At 33.8% G+C, this 26,534-nt stretch overlaps 2 protein-coding genes across 2 annotated transcripts in view; one reads left to right on the top strand and one right to left on the bottom strand.

The window, feature by feature from the left end:
• The first annotated feature begins 10,484 nt into the window (after positions 1–10,484).
• On the top strand, positions 10,485–11,390 carry LOC133194893 (E3 ubiquitin-protein ligase TRIM45-like). The gene has a single exon (XM_061330794.1). It carries the CDS (start codon positions 10,485–10,487, stop codon positions 11,388–11,390), a length of 906 nt encoding a protein of 301 aa, XP_061186778.1.
• A 4,348-nt stretch (positions 11,391–15,738) lies between these two features.
• Positions 15,739–26,534, bottom strand: part of LOC133195529 (cilia- and flagella-associated protein 54-like) — a 53,107-nt gene continuing 42,311 nt past the window's right edge. The window contains exons 58-68 of the mRNA XM_061331400.1: positions 26,289–26,413; positions 25,954–26,062; positions 25,374–25,539; positions 22,759–23,026; positions 22,243–22,368; positions 21,634–21,952; positions 20,644–20,836; positions 20,257–20,414; positions 19,802–19,961; positions 17,843–17,929; positions 15,739–15,874 (exon numbers count right to left, since the gene is read on the bottom strand). Of these exons, the coding sequence (XP_061187384.1) occupies positions 15,749–15,874; positions 17,843–17,929; positions 19,802–19,961; positions 20,257–20,414; positions 20,644–20,836; positions 21,634–21,952; positions 22,243–22,368; positions 22,759–23,026; positions 25,374–25,539; positions 25,954–26,062; positions 26,289–26,413 (1,837 nt within the window). The 3' untranslated portion in view covers positions 15,739–15,748. The remainder of the gene's footprint in view (positions 15,875–17,842; positions 17,930–19,801; positions 19,962–20,256; positions 20,415–20,643; positions 20,837–21,633; positions 21,953–22,242; positions 22,369–22,758; positions 23,027–25,373; positions 25,540–25,953; positions 26,063–26,288; positions 26,414–26,534) is intronic.

Consider the following 26,534-nt stretch of genomic DNA (forward strand, 5'->3'; position numbering starts at 1 on the left):
GAACCTAAGGAGAGAAGGAGAGAAATGGCCATCATCCAAGCAATTTATGTGATACATATGAACAGTTTGTCAACGTTGCGTTCCGAAACTTCATAAAAATCCTTACAAACAAAGATACATAGCGGGTTCCAGTAAATGTTCAACCAAGCCTCTTTCTTTACTCCTCAATAAGATATTAACAGTAGTGAAGGAGAAACTTCAAGAGTACTGTGATACAATATATTCGAGAAGTGGTGTAAATCAGCTGTGGATGCTTAAAAATTCCAAGAAACTTTGGAACATGTGAAATCACAAGATTTTACCAAAGTCAACAGCTTAGAAACTTACGACTTTTCAACTTTATGCACAACCATTCCCCACGACAAATTAAAGTCCAGGCTTTTTGATATCATTGACAGCCAGCTGCTTTTTCAAAAAAAAAAATGGAAATCGTAAATTTACTTACCTTGTCATTGGTCATTTGCAAAATTATTTTGTTAAAAAACATTCTGATTGTATACTCAAGTACTCTGAAGTTGACATTAAAAAGATTCTTGAGTTTCTGATTGACAATATCTATGTGGTTTTTGGAGACCAGGTCTTCCAACAATCTATTGGAATTCCCATGGGTACTAATTGCGCCCCTTTATTAGCAGACCTTTTTTTGTATTCATATGAAGCAAAATTTGTCCAAATCTTTTACGCGAAAAGAAGAAAACACTTGCTGTGGCCTTCAACTCGACATTTAGATATATTGACGACGTATTGTCAATTAACTATGGTTATTTCCATTCTTATGTCGATACGATATATCCCGGTGAGCTTGAGATAAAAGATACCACAGAGTCTGACACATCTGTTTCATATTTGGATATTTTACTTGAAAAAGACGTTAATGGTAATCTAACAACCAAGCTATATGATAAACGTGATGACTTTAACTTTTCTATCGTCAACTTCCCTTACTTATGCAGCAATATACCTTCATCACCTGCATATCTCTCAGTTGATTCGAGAGCATGCTCTACGTATGTACAATTTCTAAAACGAGGTAAATTATTGACAAACAAGTTGATGAAACAAGAATATTAACAGTCTCGTTTAAAGTTATCATTTCGCAAGTTCTATGGTCGATACAATGACCTTGTCAGCAAATACAATTTATCATTGAGTCAAATGCTGACAGACTTTTTTCATACTAATTGTTAGGCCATCATTTACACACTGAATTTTCGTCAGAAGGAGCACACGGTGGGTGTGACCGGTCGGCAGGGGATGCTCACTCCTCCATGGCACCTGATCCCACCTCTTATGTTTTGGAGGTCCATGTTTGCTCTGCTCCTATTTTGTAATGTTTAATGGACTTTTGAGCTTGAACACAGTTCGTTATTTCCATATATTTCATTGAAAATATGTTGGAAACTAAAATATATGAAAAGAGAAATAACTCTCCCATAGCTATCATGAAGTGATGTAGTTCAAATGTCGTATTCGGATATACTCAGTACGTATTAGTATTAATATCCTTAAACAACTATAATACAAGACACTTCTGGTTCTACAACTCGGAAGAATAAACACCAAATCAAAAGCAGATCACCAGTTATAGGTAATATCAGGATGACAAGATGAAGTTATTAGAAAGAGTTTAGAAGACTAAGGTATATATTTTCTGATTTATAACATCCTGTTGTGATCACTATTATTCTTTTCATTTATTTACAGAATACAATATTTACAGAATAAAATTTCACAATTTTAATCATTGTATTTACCTTTCAGAAAGTGTTACATGCCTCATACAAAAACTTCTGATAAAATCAAAATGTTTTTCATTTTAAACATTGCATGAATAACCTTGGGTAATTGAGTTAAACAAAATTAAAAGTCAAACATATGATGCTTTTCAAAATATCTCTCTTGCAAGAAAAAAATATGAGTTCAATTATTATAATTTTATATAGATTCAAAACTACGTCACATGAACCACTGACTTTACTCTTTATTCTTTCATTACCATTTGACAGAGCAAAGCATTGACAGCTTTCATATCTAGGCGCTAAAATCTATCACCCTATAAGATCCTACATTTCCTCGTTTATACAGGTTCAAGTTTTATATTGACATAGATATTCTAAAAGATTATTGAGTTGGCTTGTGATTCTCTCAAGAGTAGAACTTTTTAAAAGCATAATATCTTTAGCATTTATACGATACTGTGTGTGAGTGTATAATTATGTGCCTCACAAATGACCTTGACAAATAGTCTAGATTTTTTTTTAAATTTAATTTATCGCATATGTGAAACATTATGCATTATACAAATTTCTTGTATAAATTTACAGATTCCCGTTTTGGCCATGAAATAAGAGAATGGCTACTTCCTGGCACAAGAGGTCATCACTTGTGACCTTTGTGACAATCCATTTGTCAACAATTCTGTAACAATTGTCAAGTCAACTTATGTGAAGGATGTTTCAAAAAACACATGACAATCGTATCATTAAACCATGATATCGTTCCTTTTAAGGACAGAGAGATATAGCTTGTTTTTTCAAAGTGTAAATTACACCCCTCTCACAGATGCACACCCTATTGTCAGCCGCGTGGTGTCCCTGTCTGCATGAAATGCCTTTACAGTTTTCATAATGAGGACAAAGTACCTACCAACAATTTTCAATGACAAGAAAAAAGAAATCCTGAAAGAAACTCAAGAAATTGAATTCAGTATCATTCCCAAACACAGGAAGCAAAATGAAGATGCAAGAGGGGACAAAGCTAAACTCATGGGAAAATATAGTGACCTTCTAAAAGAAACAGAGACACATAGAAAAATGTTGCATTAGGAAGTGGACAGCATCTTCAATAAATCGAAATGTTTGATCCAATGCATGAGAGGCGACCGTGAGGCCGTACCGAAATCACACCAGTCCAAACTCAAAAACCTAATTGCAGACATGAATCGAGCAGTTGAACAAAACAAGGAGTTGCTGAAGTCCAGTAAAGTGTCTGAAGTCATAACAAATCCAAGGTATTGGAAAACTGAAAGATTCCTGCCGACATTAATTTTTATTTTCCTTCCTTAAAAGCTAACAAGTCAAAGGGAGAGAACCTAAAATACAGCGGTGAGAATACACTGCTTTATTGACTCAGACATTACTATCCTGTCTTGCAGAAAAAGACTACCATTTGTTTTTAGACGAACCCAGAGTGATTGGCACCATTCCTACTGGAGTAAAACCTCTATATAGAATGGCCCGTGTAGGTGCAGATAAAGCCTGGGTTAGTGGTAGTGGAGATACAAATACCATAAGATGCGTTGACATACATGTGTCAATACATGAGACTGTTACCACTACAACTGGCCTACTGACATCTCTGTAACCAGACAGAGTGATTATAAAAATAGAACTGTGAATATCATCAGACATAGAAAGACAGTGGTAATGATCACCACATCAAATGATTGGAAACCAGCAGGACTGAGCTGTACTAGATCAGGGGACATACTTGTCAGTCTTAAAAAAGAGATCAAAATAAGATTGTCCGATATCAGAGACGGAGAGTTAAGAAGGAAATATTTAAAGACGAAAATGGAAGAAAAAAACAATCTATATGAATGTGATGATCTCATGCTGTACATATGACCGAGATATTTGCGTCTCTGATCTACACTGTGGTAGTTGTGAACAAGACAGGAAGAGTCAAATTCCGATACGATGGCACACAAGCTAAAAGAACCATGGCATTTGAGCCTAAACAATCGTTAGAGACTATATGAGTCAGATCATCTTGACAATTAAAAACAACGATTGTGTACATATTCTAGATCAAGACGGACAGTTCCTGCGTTCTATGGAAAACTCTGAGCTATCTATGCTCCATTGACTGAGTGTGAATAGTGAGCGGAGGCTGTGGATGGGGTTATATGAAAAAGAAAAAGTTATCCAGTACATAAAATAGACAGAAAATAGACAGAAATCTTAAAACACGTTAGATGATGATGGCGTACAACTTGTGCTATGTTACATTTTAATTTTATATACCGAGTTAGGAAATACACTGGCAATATAATTATTTACGTATATTTTTGTTCATAATAGTTCTTACCAAAGCTCTCTGAATAATGTGTTTTTCACAGAAAGGGTGCCATTGCGACTTTACAAAACACTGTGTACATTGCTGAATTTTATTTTTTAAAAATAAAATTTAAATGTTTTGTATATATTTCAGATACCTAGTATCAGGGCGGAGGGGGGTCTGCTTAGTGTTTTACTATTAATTTCGTAGGGAAATGAGTGGTTCCCCCTCGTGATAATGTATTCAAAAAACATTTCTTCCTTAAATTTGGAAACTACCCCCCTCCATCCCTACCCCACCCCACCCCGATATAGTATTTTCGAGTTCGGACAAACTTCTTTTTATGTTTGCTTGTCAAAGATTTTTCGAGTAAATTGTCAATTATCCCCTCCCCCTTTCAAAAAAAGGATAATACGTACTTGCCTGGTATTAATGAATTTATAAAAGTTTGACGCATGACAGATTCACCGACCATAACGATTTACTGTATAGTTTTCAAAATGAAATGAATCTTTGTCTGCACTGTAGCATCGCAAAATGTAATAACGACGCAAAATATGATAGAGTGGGATTCTTACGTTTTGCGTTATTACATTTTGAGATCAACGCATCTTTGTTTCTTGCTGCATAAAAATAACAGATACCTTATTATAATCAATATATAATTCGTGATTCTAAACCTTAGCCTATGTTTTCTTAAATCTTTTCTAAATCAAAGGCAGATATTTTTAACACTTTTTCTGAACTGCATCTGCTGTTAGATAATTGCTAAAACAAGTAAATCTGCCTTTGGTGGAGGCTTTGTTATTTTCCCTTGAAATTTTTGACAATTTAATTTAAAGAAAAGTCTATTTGGCCGAATAATTTTTTTCTGCCCCCGTTGAAATTAAAGCAAATACATTTAGCTTTACTGCGTCAAGGGAAATATTTACTTTGTTCTTTAACAGTAATCTTGCAATAAGTTTTAGCCAGGAAATTGGCCTATAAAATTTGAGCCCTACAATGGAAGATTACATTAAGCATTTGTTAAACATAAGCGGAATGTTAATGACGCGAATATTATACTCTTTGTTTTTGCCAGATAGTTAGAACTGTGATTTGGTGAAATGTTGAAAAAAAAACTAATTAACTGATGAATAATCTATGTTCTATACGAATGGGTATAAGTGCCACTTAGATTCCCTTTCCCACCTTTTTTTTCATTTTCCAAACTTTAATTTATGAGTTTTGCACTTCTATCTGTAAATTTTACACATTTATCTGTAAAATTTGCACTTTAATGTGTAAATTTTACTTTAATCTGTAAATTTTACAATTTAATCTGCAAATTTTACAATTTAATCCATAAAATTTACACTTAATCTGTAAAAAATTTACACTTTAATCTGTAAATACGGAAGCATATTAGTGCCATTTTAACACATTTTATTTTTTAATTTTTACACTTTAATGTATACAATTTACACTTTACTGTGTAAAATTTACACTTTAGTTTGTAATTTTTACATTTTAATCTGTAAAATTGACACTTTAATATGTAAATTTTACACTTTAATGTGTAAATTTTATAAATTAAAAAGCAAATTTACAGAATAATGTGTAAAATTTACACTTTAATCTGTAAAATTAAAACTTTAATCTATAAAATTTACACTTTCATCTGTAAATTTTACACTTTAATCTTTAAAATTATGCTTTAAACTGTAAATTTTACACTTTATTCTGTAAAATGTACACTTTAATCTGTAAATGTTACATATTAATCTGTACAATTTACATTTTAATCTGTATAATTAACGTTTTTATCTGTTTAATTCACATAATCATAATTAACATAAAACTGTTATCTGTAATAATCGAACGGTCGTTTCATGGTGTTATATGACATGTCCTATGACATTTAAAAAATAGTATAAATCTGAGATAATACTTAAGATGGCTAATTGATTATGTGAAATAAACAGATAAAAATGTTAATTATACAGATTAAAATGTAAATTTTACAGATTAATATATAACATTTACAGATTAAAGTGTAAATTTTACCGATAAATGTGTAAAATTTACAGATTAAAGTGTAAATTATACAGATTAAAGTGTAAAATTTACAGTTTAAAGCATAATTTTAAAGATTAAAGTGTAAATTTTACAGATTAAAGTGTAAATCTTATACATAGAGTGTAAATTTACAGATTAAAGTGTAAAATTTACAGAATAAAGGGTAAATTTACAGATTAAAGTATGAATTTTACAGATGTAAATGTAAATTTTACAGATTAAAGAATAAATTTTACAGATTAAAGTATAAATTTTACAGATTAATGTGTAAAATTTACAGATTAAAGTGTAAAATGTACAGATTAATGTGTGGAAAATGAAAAATAAAGAGTGTCCAAGTGGCACTAATACGTTTCCGTAGTACGCCTGCAATATGTAAGTCATGAAATGCTATCGAAAAATTTTCGAATGTTATAAACTTTAATTCTGTGTTCATGCACCTTTACACTTTGATTTAAAGGCCACAACAAGAGTGTGCAGGTTTTTACTCACTACTTGTCGGAAGATGTTGAATGAAGTTTAGGATCATCATTCTCATAGACTGTAAATCCTTCTGGCTCATTTAATGAACTTATAAAATGAAACTAGATTACTTTTAGTAAATTTAAACTCTTCTGGCAACTTAAGGATACATAACACAAACAAAAATTTGATGCATGGATTGATATATATTTTTTGACTGATTTTGAATAGAAATGACATAAATAATAAATCCCTAAAATATAAAGAAATCGTAAGGTTTCTTTGGTGCTTAGTTATGCAACTTTGTGTTGTTTTCTATGTAATTTTATACAAAATTTTGCACATATTTTTAACATTATGACAAAATCTAACAAAATTCTCCCACTTTACCTGGCAAACATTGTTCAGGTTACTTATTTGAATAAAAATCTATGTGAAATATTGCTGATTTCCAAAAAAAAGTTTGTGTTATTTATCCTTAAAAGATTGTTTATAAGCAATTTTCATTAAAAAAAAATCAACCTCTATATATAGTTTTCTTTTCCTTTTACAAAAGCCTATTTCTTGACTACTACCTTGAGATACAAATTTCTGTGTACCATTTTTTATTTCAATTAATGACGTTGACATGGTTACTAAAATGGAATAACTTTTCATTTAAAAAAATCTCCTACAATTCTGATCAGATTTCAATAAAACCAAGCACACAAGTTGATTACACGAAATTGTATTATTCTATAAATTAGATTTTAATTTAAAAAAGGATGGATGCTTCCCACTTCATAACATGATTTCATCGCATTTTTAGAAAAGGGGGGGGGGGTAACAGCAGAGCATTTGGTACAAGAAAAACGATATTTATTTCGCATATTCTACTGTTTCTACTTTAGGACTGGGCCAAGAAAGATTCTATAACTTTGTTATTACATTATGAAAGATTTCACGCTGATTTTCAAAGCCCAAAATAAATTATGCCATTATTTTACATTCATATTGTGTATACGTCATGCACTGCAAACAAACACAGTAAGCTAACCCCCAACCTCCCCTCACGGTCTGTACTCAATCTTTTCAAAAACATTACAAATGTCATATTTATTGATTAGTCTTCAGAATTATCTACGGCTAACAGGTATGTTATGTAGACCAGGAGAATGCTGGGATAGACAAAACTTAGATTTTATATTCAAACTGCACTGTTTACAAGAATAATCCCTGTTTAGATTTCATGGAACGGTCTTGTTCTGGGGAGATATTAAAATATCGATCACTTCAGGTTGATAAAGATAACAACCAGGGAGAATAAAGAAAAAAAATTGAATCCCAGCCTAGATATTATCAGGGAGCAAAATGAAATATCTACAGGAACATTAGTTCAGATGACAGAGGTATGTTTTCTGACTACAGATCTGATTTACAACTCTCCATAATTATGCATTATCCATATTATTTTAGTTTTGCTTGTAGTCGTCTGAGTACAGTAATACAATTTCAACCATTAATTGTGTCTATTTTTAGTGATTGTTGTTTAAAAATGTATTAAGTAAATTGAAATACATGTCTGTGTTCTCGGGTAAAATTCTTTCTTGGGTCCGAAAAATTGCATGTTGCCCACGAATCCATTAATAGCTGCATAAATTCATAATGTCACCCTGCTACTTTGAAATTTAATAAAAATCTTGTACATTAGCATGTTAAATTTTAAATACATATTATAGCCTGGGGCCGTGAATCAAATATTCACTGAAGACTGTTTAATTATATACTGTGAAATCACATATTTTCGTAAGGTTAGATTTCATGGTTTGAAAAAAATTGTTCGTGGGGATTTAATTTCGTGGTTGAAGAATCGCTGAGTTGTTATATCTTTGAAAATTTATATTTCATGGTGGATTTGAATTCATGGACCTCTTCTAACCTGGAGAGCAACAACAACAACAAAATATTCCCCACGAATACTAGTGATTTCACACTATTCTAAAGAAATATTTGATCCTTTATTATGTCCAAACCCAAGAGGGCTTGTACACTACCTGCTGATGCATGCAGATTGCATATTGATATGATTTATATAGTGGTCTGTTCTTGAATAGATTTTCAGTTTGTTTTTTTTTTAATGTGAATAATTTCATCCAAACTTTTATGATCTATTGTGACCCATTAGAGACTTTTAGAAATGAATTCCTATGTAAAAATTTGATCTGACACCCATGGTGGCCCACTGTACCCCAAGGGGCCATAATATGAACAAACCTGGGTATACAGTACATGAGGATGCTTGCATTTTAATATCACTTTCCATGGCCCTGATGTTCTTGAGGAGAACATATTTTTGAAAAAGTTTTATTTTTTGACATGAATTTGCTCATGGGTTTGGAAGATATTTATTACGTCGAAAGTCAACAGACGAATTTTAATCAGAAAAGCTTACTCGAGTCCTTGACAACAATCTTTTGGTTTAAAATAATCTCTTACAGAAACTCCTTGTAGCCTTCAACTTGACATTCAGATATATCGACGACGTTTTATCAATTAACAATAGTTATTTCCATTCATGTGTCGATATGTCATATTTCTCAGTGAACTTAAAATAAAAGACATCACAGAGTCTGCCACGTCAGTTTCATATTTTGATGTTTTACTGACTATAGAAAATAAATAACAACAAACGAGATGACTCCAGCTTTTCCATCGTCAACTTTCGTTATTTATGTAGTAATATTCCGCTGTCACCTGCATAAGGTGTTGATGTCTTCCAACATATTCGATACTCAAGAGAATGCTCTGAGTACGATCAATTTTTAAAACGAGGCAGGCTACTGTCGATAAATTGATGTACAGGGATTTCAGCAACTTCGTCTTAAGTCAGCATTTTGTAAATTCTATGGTCGTTATAATGACCTTGTTAGCAAATATAACCTTTTATTGGGTCGTATTTTAGCTGACTTGTTTCATACCAATTGTTAGGACTTTGTTGTTTTATACTAACTTACGGAATGTTCCGTATACTTGATCAATACACAGGGCTCACGGCGGGAGAATTGGGAATGCGTACTCCCTCTACGCACCTAATCCCACCTCTGGAATTTTCGGGAGTCCGTATTTTATGCCCTGATCACGGATTTGTATTGGTTGTAGATTTTGGGTTGGGTCACTGTCCGTTATCTTTAACTGTTCCATTACTGTTAATATGTCATGTTTCCGTACTTTGACTATCTCTATAGTTTTTGATAAATTGGTGTCCTTATCTGCTTTGTCTGCTTCATTTGTTGCACTGTATATTTGTATCATAGTTATTTTAGTAAAACGAGAGAAAAAAGTGCACTAATAATTCTATCATGACCATACTAGTAATGAGCCTTACAAATAAAGACAATTTTGTTACCTGTATTTAATTTTATTTCTATAAATATTATGCAAGTATTCTTCATTCACTCAAAAGTTTCGACTCAACATTGATTGATATTGATATTTAAACTTTGAGGACAACATATTTTCATATAAAAATTTACATTTTTTACCTTGAGAGACAATTAACACCACTGTTAAAGTTAAAAGTCTTTACAGACTTTGTCTTGGTAAAAACAGTAAAAAAAAACAACATTTCATATCAAACATTTGACTCTGTTTTGTTACATTTTTTTTTGTTAAATTGTATTCACAAAACCAATTTGATTTAATTATCAGAGTATTGGAAGTTCTTTTTAAAAATGTTTTTTTAATTGTTTTAAGAAAAATATGCCCTTTTATTTTAAAATATTTATTCAAAATTAATCAGATGTATCATTGAGCATCATTCCTCATTTTTTCGTTACCATTTCACAAAGCAAAACAATGATTTACTCCCATTTTTTTTCCTCTAATTTTTTTTTTACAGATTCAACCTCTGGCGATCAAGAAGTGTAATGGCAAATTCCATATCATGGGCCCAAGAGGTCATCACATGTGATCTTTGTGACAATGCCACGCAGGTATTCTGTAACAAATGCCAAGTTAGTTTATGGGAAGAATGTATCAACAAACATGTCAGGAACCACAAGTCATTAAGCCATGATATTGTTCCTTTCAAGAACAGAACGATACAGCTTGTTTTTCCAGAATGTGAATTTCACGATAACCAGAGATGTGAGGCCTACTGTCAACGGTGTGGTGTCCCTGTCTGCATGAAATGTGTCATAACTTCCCATAACGGACACAAAATGAGAGAAATACCAAAAAATATCAATGACAAGAAAAAGGAAATCCAAAAGGAAACGTTCGAAATCGAATCCAGTATTATACCTATGTACTGGAAGAAAAGTCAAGAAGCAGAAAAGTATAAAACTTCATCTATTGAAAAATTTAGTGAACTTGGAGAAGAAACAGAGAAACATAGACAAGATTGGCGTCAGGAAATAGACAATATTTTCGATAATTTAAGTTTTTTGATCAAAAGAAAGAAAGAAAACCACTTGGCTCTACTGGAAACACACCAATCCAAAATAAGAAACATGATTCCAGTCATGATGGAAACAGCTGAACAAAACAAAGAATTGCTTAAGTCAAATAAAGTGTATAAAGTCACCAACTACAAATCTAAAATAGAAAAATACAGAAACATTCCTGCAGCCATGGATCAAACATTACCATCCTTAAAAACTGACGCAGTCCAAGGAAGAGAACTAAGTATAGAGCTAGGTGAATACAAGGTTACACTGACACAGACATCACTCTCCAGTCTCCTCTTTATCTACAAGATAGTTATTAGACGAAGCAAGAGTTATTGCCACCATTCCTACTGGAGTAAAACATCTATTCAGTGCGGGATGTGAGGAAGCTAATTAAGCTTGGGTTCTTGGCGGAAATATCATCAGACATATTGGCATACACCAATGTATACAAATGGCCATTGAATATGACATCTCTCCTAGTGATATCTCAGTAACGTGACAGGGAGAAGGGACATACATTGATGATTACAATAAAACTTTTCTAGTGTCTTTTTGTTGTCTTTATTGTAGTGGGTGGGGTTTGAGTTAGGTAGTGTTATATTTTAAGTTGTGAGGGTGCTCACCAACTCGTATTGGTCATACATCGTGACTATAATATGTCGTCATTTAAAAGAAGACAGGTTATTTTATGATGACAATTTATTGAATGAAATGGAAATATGAAGAAAGAGATTAAAATAATCTGAAATAAATTATCATGACTATAATAATATATATTACAAAAGAACAGAGTAATATTAAGACAAGAAAAAACAAGCATTCTGAGAGTATTGCATTAGCAATACTAGTCCCCTACCGGCAAGTAATCTGGTTCCGTTCCCGTTAAGAATTGAAAATGCCATAATTTCGTCAAAAATTAATGAAGCGGGACGAAATGCAAACTTGATCTATAACTAATCAAGGTAAAGCCACATACCAAAAATCAGCTCAATATCTAGAAGCGTTTAGAAGAGAATTGCGGAAAACCCGTAAAAACTGAAAAGGCCGTAATTCCGTCAAAAATCAATGAAGCGGAACGAAATGCAAACTTGATCTGTAACTCATCAAGATACACTCACATACCAAAAATCAGCTCAATATCTGCAAGCGTTAAGGAAAAAAGTGCGGAAAACCAAGTGGGACAGACTGACAGACAGACAGAGGGACAGACAGACAGCTGGACAGACGGACGAACAGACTCAGAGGAAACCTATAGTCCCCTCCGGTTTCACCGGTAGGGGACTAATAAAGAAACGTGATAAAAGAATAAAGTGCAATATTGATATGAAACAAGCAAACACCTTAGAAGAAGACAGTTTATTTTATATGATAACAATTTATTGAGTGAAATGGAAATATGAAGAGAACAAATAAAGGCAAGCAGAGGCCCTTATATACTCGCAATCCATTTCATTGATAACTTCTATTTCTTTCTTGGTATCGTGGCTGAATTTCAAATCTTAATCTTCTTTAAGTCCACTGGCTAGTCTCGGAACGTGCTACTAATTCAAGATTAACTATTATTTATGTTTATGTTGTACATGGGATTCAATCACTTATTTACATGAACCAAGTCTCTTTACTTTCATGTATCTATATTCACCAATTTTAAGTTAAATTTCATAAAAAATTCATAAAAAAAAAAAAAAAAAAAACATCTGAATTGATAGAATTGAAGAAAAGAAGGATTCTTATCATAAAATAGATCATTATTAATTAATTAAAGAATATTTATTAACTTGCATAGAAGTCAGTTCATCATATAACTTGAATCTTTAAAAAAAAAAGGGTTGCACCCCTGACCATAGAAATATAGATCTGAAACATAGACAGACCCTGTAATTAATAAATCCATATGATGAAAATGTTCTTTGTATCTTTTTTTTCCAAAATTAAAACCAGAGAATCATATACTGATAAAAGTTTTTTCATGCTGGGGAGCAAAACATCAAATATTGCACTCCTGACATTGTTGGGTATGCACAGATAATTGACTATTAATTAACGCTGCTTGTGATTTATATAACATTTTTGATTTTAAATTGTATATCAGTTATTGCTTTACACTTTGAAAATTCTTTTTTGACTTAATTATCTTAAATTTTTAAAATTGATGTTTTTGGCAACACTACATTTTATCTGTTGCACTCCTGACATGGTAGAACATTCTTTTCAACAGCCATGACCACAACTGGGTCAAACAAAAGTTGCCACAGTCTACATTTAAATCTCAATACTTTGAATATCATCAGGAAGGTTTTTATTTCCAACATAAACAATTATTTTTTTTCCACAGATCTTCAAAAAATATTGAATTTTCAAAATGTCACAAAAAGGTGTTGCACTCCTGACATTTTTTGCATCATTTTTGGGCATAACTTTTTTGTGAATTGAGATATCAATGAGATATTTGGCAGGTATTGAGATACTATAAAAGACATATGCTGAGACATAGAAATTTATTCCCATTGCCAGTATTTTTAGTGCAGGTAGATAAGTATGTGTTTGGTCATTTTTTTTAATTCACCCAAATAGTTCTATCCAAATATGAACAACAGAAGTTTATAAACCTTCTTTTTTATGTCATTGAAATAGTTAATTTCAATTTTGCAACAAAAATTTCTGACATCAAAGTTGCAGCTCATATTGCTTTAATTATCTCCCCTTGAAAGAGGGCACGGCATTTCCTGTGAACAAACTTAAATCCCTTTTACCCAAAGATTCTTTGTTGCAAGTTTGGTTGAAATTGGCCCAGTGGTTCTTGAGAAGAAGTCAAAAATGTATAAAAAAAAAAAAAAATACTGACTATAGACGGACGCCAGAAAAGCTCACTTGAGCCTTGGGCTCAGGAGAGCTAAAACAACAACTACAATTCTAAATTAATACATTGTTATCATGAACATTCCTGCAGACATTGCTAATGTCAATTCCTTTAACTAGAACTAACAAAGACCAAGGGAGGTAGCTATGGAGAAAAGAAGGATGCTCTTTCATAGACATGGCAGAAGTCTTCTATTTCTCAACAAGAGATGTACTAGATTAGAAAATGAATTGTTTGGTGCATGCTTACCCTGACTTGGATATTTCAATTAAATGTTCACTTTCTTTGTGAACAAGTAGATTTTGTTAAGTGATACCACCAAATTTAAATTGATGGTTGTGAATTTGTTGAACTTTCATTTGAGGTGTGCCAACCAAAATTAGGGGTTAAAAAACGAGAAAACTTCTACATAGGCACTTCAGTTTAAAAGTTTCAAGTTTTAAAGTATTTCTTCATCAAACCATATTAATTGTTCTCAGACCTGTACTTTTTCTTCAAGGGATATGAGGAAAAAAATAAAGAAAACATGCATTGTTAATGTAATGTCATTACAGATGAAATGGCTTTAATGCATTGTAAAACTATAACTGGAGACTTAATTTCAAAGATAAAGGAATCGAAAGCAAATTGCTAAGGGCTCTTCGAAAATGGGTTAAGCCCGAGAGATTGGTGTGAATATAGTGTTGCATATACAGCTCCCCAACACTACAGTTATGTCGTTTTAATCAAAAATATGATTGAGAAGAACCAGTCTATCAACTGCAATTACAAGGTCAAAAAGTCTTCTGATTTCATGACTGTTCAGTACAATGGAAAGGTTTGAAATGACATTAACACCATGCAGTTTCATGCTCACTAGTCCATGAATAAAAGGGGTGTTCGATTAGGCTATTGAATTGTGACACTGTTGGATATCTGAATGGGCTAGATCCCATTGTATTACAGCAAAGTTGGATATATGAATGGGTAAATGTTTCTTTGGGGTCCAAAGTGGGGAAGTTTTTTAAGTAACACAAATAACTCGATAGTGTTGAATAGTTTAGAGAAAACATTCCCTCCGAGGGCCGAAGGCCCGAGGAGGGAATGTTTTCTCTAAACTATTCAACACCATCTCGTTATTTATCCATTACTTAGCACTGTCATGGCACTGAAGTAGCCCAAGATATCTATACAACACAATGTAATACAAATAACTTGTTAACAGATTATGGAGAACTGATCCAATAGAGACCCAAATCTGCCTTTGACAGAAGTTCTGTTCTTGGGTTTAAACTCTGTGCTCAACTCCGACATACAGAAAGTCTGGAGTTTAGTGCTTCCTCTTTTATTTACCTGTCCTAAACCAATGTAAGCATGAAACATTGGAATCACAAAAATTTAAATGCCATTCAAATTTACTGTCTCAAAATTTTATTAAATAGTCTCTCAAGGTCAATAGATATTCTATAATGGTTTGAAATTATACAATTAATAATATAATTGACAACTGCATAAAAAAGTTTATCACAGTGAGCATTACTTAACTTTTAAATTAAACAACAAATGGACAGAGAAAATCTATTCAGTGCAAATTTCAAAATTAACAACCTTGACATTGATGCAATTAAATAACAATTCACATAAGCCAAGATATGAATATTATTTGCTAACTAACTACACAAGATAAAAATTTTCAAAAAATTATGTATTTTAATCAGCAGTTTTCTTGAAAATAACCAAAAATTAAATCAAAAATCTTTAGTTACAAATCTTTGCAATTATTTTAAAATTCAACATGTAAATTAAAACAATATAAATTTTCATCTCAATACTCAGTCAATGACACAATTAGAAATAAATTACACACAATAACAAGCTAAAAAAACACACTGTCTAGTTCCTACTGCTGGGTTAGTAGTTTAACAAGCCAGGTAGCCATATCTGATCCACGGAGAATAAAACCGAATCCTGGATCAAACAGACCCTCCAGATTCCTGATGTTCTGTCGGCTCACCTCAAATGGAATCTACAATTGACATAACCACCTTTAGATTGTTTATTTTATTGAGTTTTGTTTATTCCAAAATTAAAACTCAATGCACTGAAATAGAGAGATTAAGGGAAAAAAAACATATACAGTTGAACTGTGGTATCTTGAACTCAGATATCTCGAAAATCATAGATTAATGTCAAATTCAGTTGAAAGTCTCCACCACTATTTTCTTATTTTATTATAACTCAGACATCTCAAAGTTTTCCTTGGTCCCTTTGACTTTTGAGATAACGAGGTTTGACTGTACACCAGGGTAAATATATGATTATCAACAAGAGGCCCAGGGGCCACATCGCTCACCTGAGCACTATGGCTAGGAAAAAGCAGAAATCACTTCAATCTTGAAAGGTTGAAAAGTTTAAATATAAAAGTGGTTGGGGGGGGGGGGTCATGAATTGAACAAATTTGAATCTACATTATCTGAGGATGCTCCCATTTAAATATGACCAATCATGGCTTTGCTGTTCTTGAGAAGAAGATTTTTAAAGATTTTTCCTATATATTCCTATGTAAAAATTTGATCGCCCATTGTGGCCCCACCCGACCCCCAGGGGTCATGTTTGAACAAACTTGAATGTACACTATCTAAGAATGCTTCCATATAAATATGACCAATCATGGCTTTGCTATTCTTAACAAATAGTTTTTTTTTAAAGATTTTTACTATGTGTTCCAATGTAAAACTTTGATCGCCCATTGTGGCCCCACCCAACCACCGGGGGTCATGATTCGAACAAATTTGTATGTACACTATCTGAGGATGCTACCATATAAATATGACCAATCATGGCTTTGCTATTCTTAACAAATAGTTTTTTTTTTAAGATTTTTACTATGTGTTCCTATGTAAAACTTTGATCACCCATTGTGGCCCCACCCGACCCCCGGGGGTCATGATTTGAACAAATTTGAATGTACACTATCTGAGGATGCTACCATATAAATATGACCAATCATGGCTTTGCTGTTCTTGAGAAGAAGATTTTTACTATGTGTTCCTATGTAAAACTTTGATCGCCCATTGTGGCCCCACCCGACCCCCGGGGGTCATGAGTTGAATAAATTTGAATGTACACTATCTGAGAATGCTTCCAAGTAAATATGACCAATCATGGCTTTGCTGTTCTTGAGAAGAAGATTTTTAAAGATTTTTCCTATATATTCCTATGTAAAAACTTTGATCGCCCATTGTGGTCCCACCTGACCCCCGGAGGTCATGAGTTGAACAAACTTGAATCTACACTACCTGAGGATGCTACCATATAAATATGACCAATTATGGCTTTGCTGTTCTTGAGAAGAAGATTTTTAAAGATTTTCCCTATATATTCCTATGTAAAACTTTGATCGCCCATTGTGGCCCCACCCTACCCCCGGGGGTCATGATTTGAAGAAACTTGAATCTACACTACCTGAGGATGCTTCCACATAAGTTTCATGTTTTCAAGCACAGTGGTTCTTGAGAAGAAGATTTTTTAATGATGCCATTAATTTTTCACGAATTCTTAATTATCTCCCCTTGGAAGAAGGCGTGGCCCTTCATTTGAACAAACTTGAATCCCCTTTACCCAAGGATACTTTGTGGCAAGTTTGGTTGAAATTGACCCAGTGGTTCTTGAGAAGAAGTCGAAAATGTGAAAAGTTTACAGACGGACAGACAGACGGACAGACGGACTACAGACAAAATGTGATCAGAAAAGCTCACTTGAGCCTTCGGCTCAGGTGAGCTAAAAACTACTTTGTAATCCAGAAACTTATAGTCCAACCATAGCTCCCAATTTAAAATGACACACAGTAGGTGTAGGCTAGAAATTTTATGCTAATTATCAGGTTCTAAAAAATTTATTCACAAAGGCATGACTTTCACAAAGTAAAGTAAGTGCAAAGTTAAAGATATAAGATATTCTACATGTACATGTGACTTTGAGGTAAGTGACTTACGTCCCCTGCGGTACTGGCCGTTTCGGCCTGGTCAGTCAGGACACCCAGTATGGTGGTCACATCATCTACACACTGCTTTAATAAACTCTACAGAAAGAAGATTGGAATAGATTACAACTGTATTAGAGTAAATATTTGACTACTGGCTCCAGGGCCATAAAACTTTTGATCTCAGTCTCACTTTTCCACTAAATATTCCTTTTGTAAAAGTGAGACTGAGATCAAAAGTGAGCTCGTCTAAGTTTTATGGCCCCAGAGCCTGATCATGAATAGAGAAAATGTTTATTCAATTTGAGATATAGAGTATGAAGGAACAAATTTTTGTACAATCATACAAACATAGGTAATCAGAGATTACAGAGCTCACCTCAACGAATGTTGTCTTTAAGTAAGGCAAAGTCCCATACTAAACTAATAACCTTGGAGTGTGCATCCCTAGGTGCAACATTTATGCAATTTTGGTCTGATAGGGCTTGAGTTACTTGGGAATAGACTTATCTGAAAACTTAAAACTAGTCACTCATACAGAAAATGTAAGTCAAATCCAGCATCCGAAGCAAGTTTGAGATTGTTCGTCCCTTGATGCATCATCCATGCAAGTTTGGTTCAGATAGACCTTATAGTTACTCGGAAATGAGATCTGCTCCAAAAACTTTAACCTGGTTACTCATCCGGAAAATGTAGGTTAGATCCAGCATCCGAAGCAAATCCAGTAGTGTGCATCCTTAGATGTATCATCCATTCAAGTTTGGTTCAGATAGAGCTTATAGTTACTTGGAAATGAGATCTGCTCCAAAAACTTTAACCTGGTTACTCATCCGGAAAATGTAGGTCAGATCCAGCATCTGAAGCAAGTTCAGTAGTGTGAATCCTTAGATGTATCATCCATGCAAGTTTGGTTCAGAGAGAGCTTATAGTTACTTGGATATGAGATCTGCTCCAAAAACTTTAACCTGGTTACTCATCTGGAAAATGTAGGTCAGATCCAGCATCCGAAGCAAATCCAGTAGTGTGCATCCTTAGATGTATAATCCATGCAAGTTTGGTTCAGATAGAGCTTATAGTTACTTTAATCTGCTCCAAAAACATTAACCTAGTCATTCTTTAGCTGAAATTGCAGCATCTGAAACCTTGACTGGTACAATGAAACACACTAGAAGCATCCTCCATGCATCTCTGACTAATATAGGCCATAGAAGTACTTGAACAGAAAACTGCTCCAAAAACCTTAACCTGGGACACCGAGGCCGAGGGTATTACATAAGCTCCCCTAACTTCGTTCAGGTGAGCTAAAAATGGATTTTGTACAAGAAGGAAGTTTCATTTAAGCATTGAATCGTTATTTTTTGAAAGATATAGTCTCATAACTGCAAAGTGTGTACATACAAATTGAGTAACGGACGTTATGAAAATTTGTTTGCACACATCGTTGCAGTTATAAGACTATACCTTTCAAAAAATATTGATTCAATGCTTATATATTTAAATTTTTAAACTCCTTGCCTTGACTGCAAATGATATTTATATTTCAAAATCACTGTATTATCCTTCAGGTAAGTTACAATTAATGGAAGAGCCATTGCAACAGCTTCTGTTCAATGTGAGCATAAATTTTGATTTTCGCTTAGGTATGACATGGCACTTCCACAGCATTCAACGTTTGTGACGTCAAAATAGACACTTTAACCCTTTGACCCCCTGTCTGTGTTATGGTGTTTTGAATGCTGTAGCTTTCCTCACACTTTATAAGAAAAATAATTGTGGAATGTAAATATATAGCCTTAAATTATCTTTAACTCTTTAAGATTTTCAAATGAGCTGGAAAGGTATTCAAAATTAAGAATTTTTTCAATGCCTTTAAGTAAACTTTGTTTTTTTTTTTTTTCAAATTAGTGAAAGAATTGTTAAGAAATTTTATGGAGTAATTTTTACTCTCAGAATAGAAAAAAAATTCTATACCTCTAGCTGTTCATCTCTCTGAACTTTGGGGGACAGAGCTTTGATCCTCTGGGTCTTCTTGGCCTTGGCAGTGGGGGTAGGGGACGGAGTGATAGGATCCTTGGATTTCTTCTCTTTTTCCTGCAGTGAAATCTCTCCTCTCTGGGCAAGCAGTGCCAATCTGACAATGACAAAACTAGCATTATTAAAAATGCATCAGGAGTAGTCAAACAGAAAACATATTTTTAGGAGCAGCTTTGTACATGTCTAAAGTGAACAAATCAGCTTTTTCTCAATAGATCTTAATGTGATGGCTCCTCTACTAGGTATCTTCAAAGGTCTTCTTAACTGGAATCTTTCTCAAAACAAAGCATATACTTTAATTGTCCATTATTTATTATGCTAATAATCTAATAATCTAAGCATAATTTCTTTCGCTACTATTTTTATTTGACATATGTGAGTGTTGACCATACCTGTCATGAAGGTCATTCAGTTGGGACAAGGTCACCCACTGGACACCTGGTTGGTTGACCTTCTTGTTGGACATGGCAAATAGTAAGAGGATTCTGGAGTCTGGACCCACAGCTTCAGGTCTCTGGGGATCATTCTCTTCCAATGAGGGCTGGTAAAACTGTTAAAATAGACCAAACTGAATAAATACACACAATGTCAAAATTCTATTCTTAAGAGGCTGACAAAATTAATTTTTAAAAATTTTTCTTCTGAATTTATTCTCTCTGTGGAGGGGATGTAAAAATGAATCTAAATCCCCTATTTACTGGTATAACTCTTGTACCATTTTTTAGTTCTTTTATTCTAGGTGACACCAATAAGTACCTATTTTAATGTAGTACACTAACCTGTACAGCCACCTCAGTCTCAGTGGGGGTGGTGACAGTTTTGTCCGGGGGTTGGTACTGGTTAAGATTTGATCCTGGAGGAGGTGGGGCCTTCCCTGTGACTCCTTGTCCAGCAGTCTGGACATTCTCCTCTTGGTCTGTAGGAACAGTCAGGTTCTGGATGTAGGACTTGTACAAAACATTGGCATCCAACCTTTAACAAGATTAAAGTTTTTAACATCATATCGCTTATTACTTAATTTAAGATTTATCTTGATAACCACTATTGTATACTTCATTGGAAAAATGTATGAAACAAATTCTCAAATTTTACCTGTATGTGCTATCAAGTGTACTACATGCATCACAATGAAATAAACTATCGTGACAAAAAAATGTCTTGATCATATAAATTCAAGCATTGGGGTTAGTGCTTATAAGATCAAAGACATGATTGAATATTCATTAGGGCTGTATCAATATATCGATACTTATCGATATTCAAGTATATATCGCATCGAAAAAATGACTTCCAATACGTATTGGGCAAGTAGTTTTTCATATAATTCTGTGAAAAAAATTGGAAATTTCAATCACCAAAATTTAACTTTTTTGAATTAAAATTGATCGATAATGATACAATCATTAAAGAAGTAGCACATCTTAGATAATTATTACAAAATACATAGACACCTTTATTTAACATGTTTATTTTACCATGTTCACAGTCGTTAAAAGTTTGAATTTGAAGTGTAATTTGTAATGACAGTGAGACAAGGTCTTTGAAATGAGTTGTAAAACAATTAGTTTTTATAAAATTCATGCATTAAATGATTTTTAAGACTTTTTTGATAGACTTTTTAGAGAATCCAATATATTGCATTATAAAATATCATATTGTATCGTATTGAAATTTTTTGCTCAATACACAGCCCTAATATTCATTAATGAAAACATTTGTTTATACAGTATTGCAGTTGATTCACAGTTGTCTACCAAATTTATCCTCACCTGACAGCAGCTACGGTGGGCAGACTGAGATTTGCGGGGGGATACACAGCACAACATTTTTCACTGTACACTTGTAGATTTGAGGACAGGTAGGTATGAAGCTTGGCAGAGCGCCGCGACCAGATACCACCAAACAACATAGAACGCACCACATCATGGTTCATGGTTGTGTCACACTGGGCATGACTTATGAACCCAAGGTCAAAGTCTGGTCCTAGGTCACCTGGGTCGCTGTCATCTTGTGGTGAGTTGTCAGACTTGACACTGGAGGCAGAGATTGTGGAGGTGCTACAAAGTCTCTGTAATACTGTCTGGTAACCTAGTAAACAAAAATTACATTCCATTCAAAAGCTCTGTCTCTTAGCAGAGTGGCAAGCTGCATTACAAAAAATGTATTGCCTATATCTTAAAAAAATATCCTACACGAATAGGAAAAGATGTGACAGTATGTGCATTTTTGTTCAAATATTTTTGAAATAAATCCTTCACATTATCTTTTCTATTTTACTTAGGTTGCTGATAAAAGTAATCCATTCAAGTATGGAAGTTCCCTCTCTGGATATACTCTAAAAGTCTTTCTCTGTATTAAGCTCATTAAGATTAGGATACCTAAGAAGTGAATCCATCCGAGGTCTTTAGCTCCATCTTTTGCTCGGTTCACTTGTTCTTCATAAGTCTCCACCTTCTTCACTTCCTGTGCCTCGATCAAGGGAGCCAACTCCTCCTCTATTTCATCTGCAATTATAGAAAAACAACAGGATTGATTTTCATAAAAAAATATCTGAATGATGCAATTATGATATTCCTCTTTAAAACAAAGAAAAGATATTTGTGATTATCTTGAAATACTGTGTTGAACTCTATGACAATTAAAAATTATTTAAGGTGTAAATTCATGATAAAGATTGACTTTTCAGATTTCAGTGAGAGAGATATCTCACCATAATTATGAAGTACAAAAAGTAAATCTAAAGATTTGACAAACGGGAGAGAAAATTATAAAGTATATCACAGCTCTGCAAAGAAATAATAATGAGCTGAATAAAGATGGAATTTCATATTTTTATCCCATTCATAACCTCCCCCCCCCCCCCCCAGTAAAAGTATAGAACCCTTCAGTCTTACTTTTATACACTTTCTTCTTCTCTCCTAACACATAAGCACTGACAAGATCCAAAGCTACAAAGTCTGGGATGTTCTCTTGAGCAGCTTCTGGGAGTTTTTGTGACGTAACGCTAACATCCCCAATCAGTAACATACGAGCTCTCTGAGCCTCTGCCACCGCCGCGGCACACCTGATGGCCAGCCACGCTGCGCGGCGTTCTTTCTCTTGGTCACCCACTTCATCACTCTTACTGGACTTTGTCCTGCTGCTCAGACGATCCTTTTTACTCTATTAACAAAATCAGTCAGTAGCCATCTTATAATGATACAGATCATTACAGTAGCTTAAACATATTAAGTATATGTTAAATATAATATAATACTGATGGGAAAAAAGGCTGAAAAAAAGACTAACTAAAGTTGTATTACAAGTCTTTGAGAATTTTTTAGTCAGTATTCACTGGAGCAATAATTACATTTTCCACATAACAAGTTGATCAAATTGATTTTAAGGGATTAAAGCAGTAAAAATTCATTCTGTAATAAAAAATCAGAGAAATCCTTTGTCCTGACAGATAAAATTTCAACAGACAACCAGTACTTCTGATTGCTTTCTTGTTACTGGTATACAGATAATGAGCAGAAATGATCACACATTTTGAGTAGAGTCCTATATAACTATTCAGTTTAAAAGATTTTCCCTGCACCAAATAGCAGTTCTACTTCTTGAGAGTTTAGGCTAGAGATTTTCTGAGAATTGTTAATAAGAGGAGGTAAATGCTAGAGATCCAGAAGTTCACACATTATCTTGTTTTATTCTCTCTGATACATGTATATTTAATATCCTGTTTTCAAACTACTGATACCAGAGTTTAACTCTTTTTGATATACACTGTATATGCATTAAAATTTTCACTCCGTACAGCTTGAAATCATACCACACATAATACTTGTTATTTACTTTCACATGTAGAGATTTCCTTCATGCACAACACAAGTCATGCAGTGATGCAATAAAATGAAAATTTTGATTGCTTTAGTTTGATTTTTATAAAAATGGAATATGAAGAAACTGAATCTGATGTTTTAACAAAGACAAGTCAATGAAAGTTGAAAATGAAAAAAAAAAAAATTGATGATGAGTCTTAAAATTTTGCATGCACTTTTTTTTGCATGAAAATATATAAAAGAAAAAAAATCTTTCTTCTTTTTTTTTTATTTTAGTTTTCTAAATGAAATAATGGACAAAGAACTGAAATCAACAATTAATTTTTGTAAAAACTTTAAACAATTGAAGACAATTTCTTCTCTACAAGCCCAGAAAACAAAATGTTAACGAAGTCCGTTAATTATAAGCTCCTGACAAAAATCTAAAGCATTTATTTGACAGCTTTACCATCTCTGGTGTAGACACAGGGGAACCCTGTAATGTCAATTAATTTGTCTGAAATCTTTATATCAAACTGTCTTGTGATACAAACAAAAATGGAAATCTAATTAATGCCTATGTCAAATACATGGGATCTATCTGCATATATATCTTTTTTTTCTTCACTTTCCTTCAAACTTCTATCTTTGAACTTCCACGGTATATTTGTAGGACTCCAAAGTCCGATGGTGACACCAAAGTCCGATGGTCTCACCAAACCCCGATGGTCTGCGCCAAACCCCGATGGTTTGATGTCGGTACGGACGCCAAAGTCTGATGGTCACACCAAAGTCCAATGGCTTGTTTCCTATGAGACGTGCTGCACTAAAGTGCGATGGTCTGACATGCCAAAGTCCGATGGTGCGGAGAAACAATCAACGTTTATGATGTCACAAAATTCCAACGTCAATCCTTGACGCCGTTGTCCTGCATTCAAAAGCCATCAGTTCAGTATTCGTTCTCGCATACAGTTTTACTGATCTTGCTTATTGCTTGCACCCACCAGAGACATTAGGGTTGGTCCTCGCACACCACTCGACTGATTAGGGTTAGTCCTTGCTTCGCACCAATCCGAGAGATTAAGGGTTTGTCCTCGCACACTAATCGAGTGATTAGGGTTAGTCTTGCACCCACCTAAGATATCTAGGTAATAGTTTTTACACACTTTTTGAGCGATTAGGGTTAGTTTCGCACCTATCCGAGAGATTAGGGTTAGTTTCCGCATAATGATATTTATTTATACTTATTTAAGACCTTGACATGGCGCAGCATTGCAGTTTGGCACAGTAGTACTATGACGTCACAAACATAATTCCTTTTTCCACACCATCGAACTTTGGCGTGTCAAACCATCAGACTTTGGCGTGACCATCGCACTTTGGAGTCCCATCGCACTTTGGAGTCTTACATATTCATAATGTCATCATATTTATTCAACTATTATACGAAAAATAATGAAAGTTTTATTAACGAAATTCTACATTTCAATCATTATATTTATTGTTATATAGAATTTTTTCCTCAATTAAAGTAGAAATCAACTAAAAAAAAAAATCTGAAATTTACATTATGATAGTTGCTTTTTCCAAAGAAATGCTGGTAAATGAAAAATTTATATACTTCTATGAAGTATAATATATATGGAGGTGGCAAAAAACCATAGGTCCTAATGATTGACAGAAGCCACACCTCTGACTCCGCCCCTTACCTTCCATGACTTGGTCTTCCTTGAGCTGTCAGTTTTAGCACTGGTTGGTTCCAGTGGATCCTGAGACTCAGTCACAAATTCCAGGCCATTGTTGTCTTTTAAGGAAATCAAACTGGAACTCTGCAGATAGACTAAGGCAATCTCCATATAGGCCTGTCTCATCAGTCTACAACAAGGCAATAGATATAAAACAGAGGGCAATAAATGTTACATAAAATTAAGCAATATACTCCAGAAGAGACCCCATCTACCAGAAGGTCTGCGTCTTCAATCTATTGAAAGAGGTACTAATGATATACAACCACGGAAGTGGGTTATATACTGGTACTATGTCAAATATGAAAAGACAGACACCAAGTGGGTCAAATGTCACAATTTTCATAAATACCTCATGAGGCAATACAAATAAAACAGAGTAATCACCATATTTCTCAATATTCTGTTTTGTAAGTCTACAATAAGAAGCACTAATAAAATTTTATAGGGCAATATACTACAGATCAGTTACAGACTATTCTATACAAAGCCTTGTCTCTCCATCATTAACATCATATCTCGGTGTCTTTTCTACAAATCTTACCCCAGATCATGGTCATTATTGAAGCTGGTGGTAATGGCTTCTAACAGAGTTTCTGCTGCTTTCCTTGGTGGGAACTTTCCGTGATACACCAACATACGCTGTACTTTACCTGTACATAAAAATACAAGTGATACGGGTAACTAGAAACCTGTTAGGTCATCAATGGATTAACTAAAGGTTTTCATATACCACCAAATGGATATTTGAACACATCTCAGTGTTAACTTTTAAGGGGTGGATTTTGGCCACTAAGATTACAGAGGCGGGGTGTATATCTATATCTCAGTATGATTTTGACCTCTGACATTTTATAAATATGGTATGTGTATTTATACCTAGGTTCAGTAAGATTTCAGCCTCCAGATTAGCCTCCCTTGTCACACTGGCCTGGGACAGTTCTCTAGCAGTCATTAGAACTCCCAGTGCTCCAGACCAAAGCTGTACTGGGTCCTTATCTGAACTGTAAACAAAGAAAAACTTGTTAGAAATATCTAGTGTATAATAAAAATAGCTTAAGTTGCATTTTGAAGATATTCATGTACTTTGAGTTTGATAAAAAAGAGTTACAATTTTGAGGTAGT

Source organism: Saccostrea echinata, unplaced genomic scaffold (assembly GCF_033153115.1).
Source record: "Saccostrea echinata isolate AGI-Se365-2 ecotype Australia unplaced genomic scaffold, CSIRO_AGI_Sech_v1 ptg000029l, whole genome shotgun sequence".
Taxonomy (NCBI): Eukaryota; Metazoa; Mollusca; class Bivalvia; order Ostreida; family Ostreidae; genus Saccostrea; species Saccostrea echinata.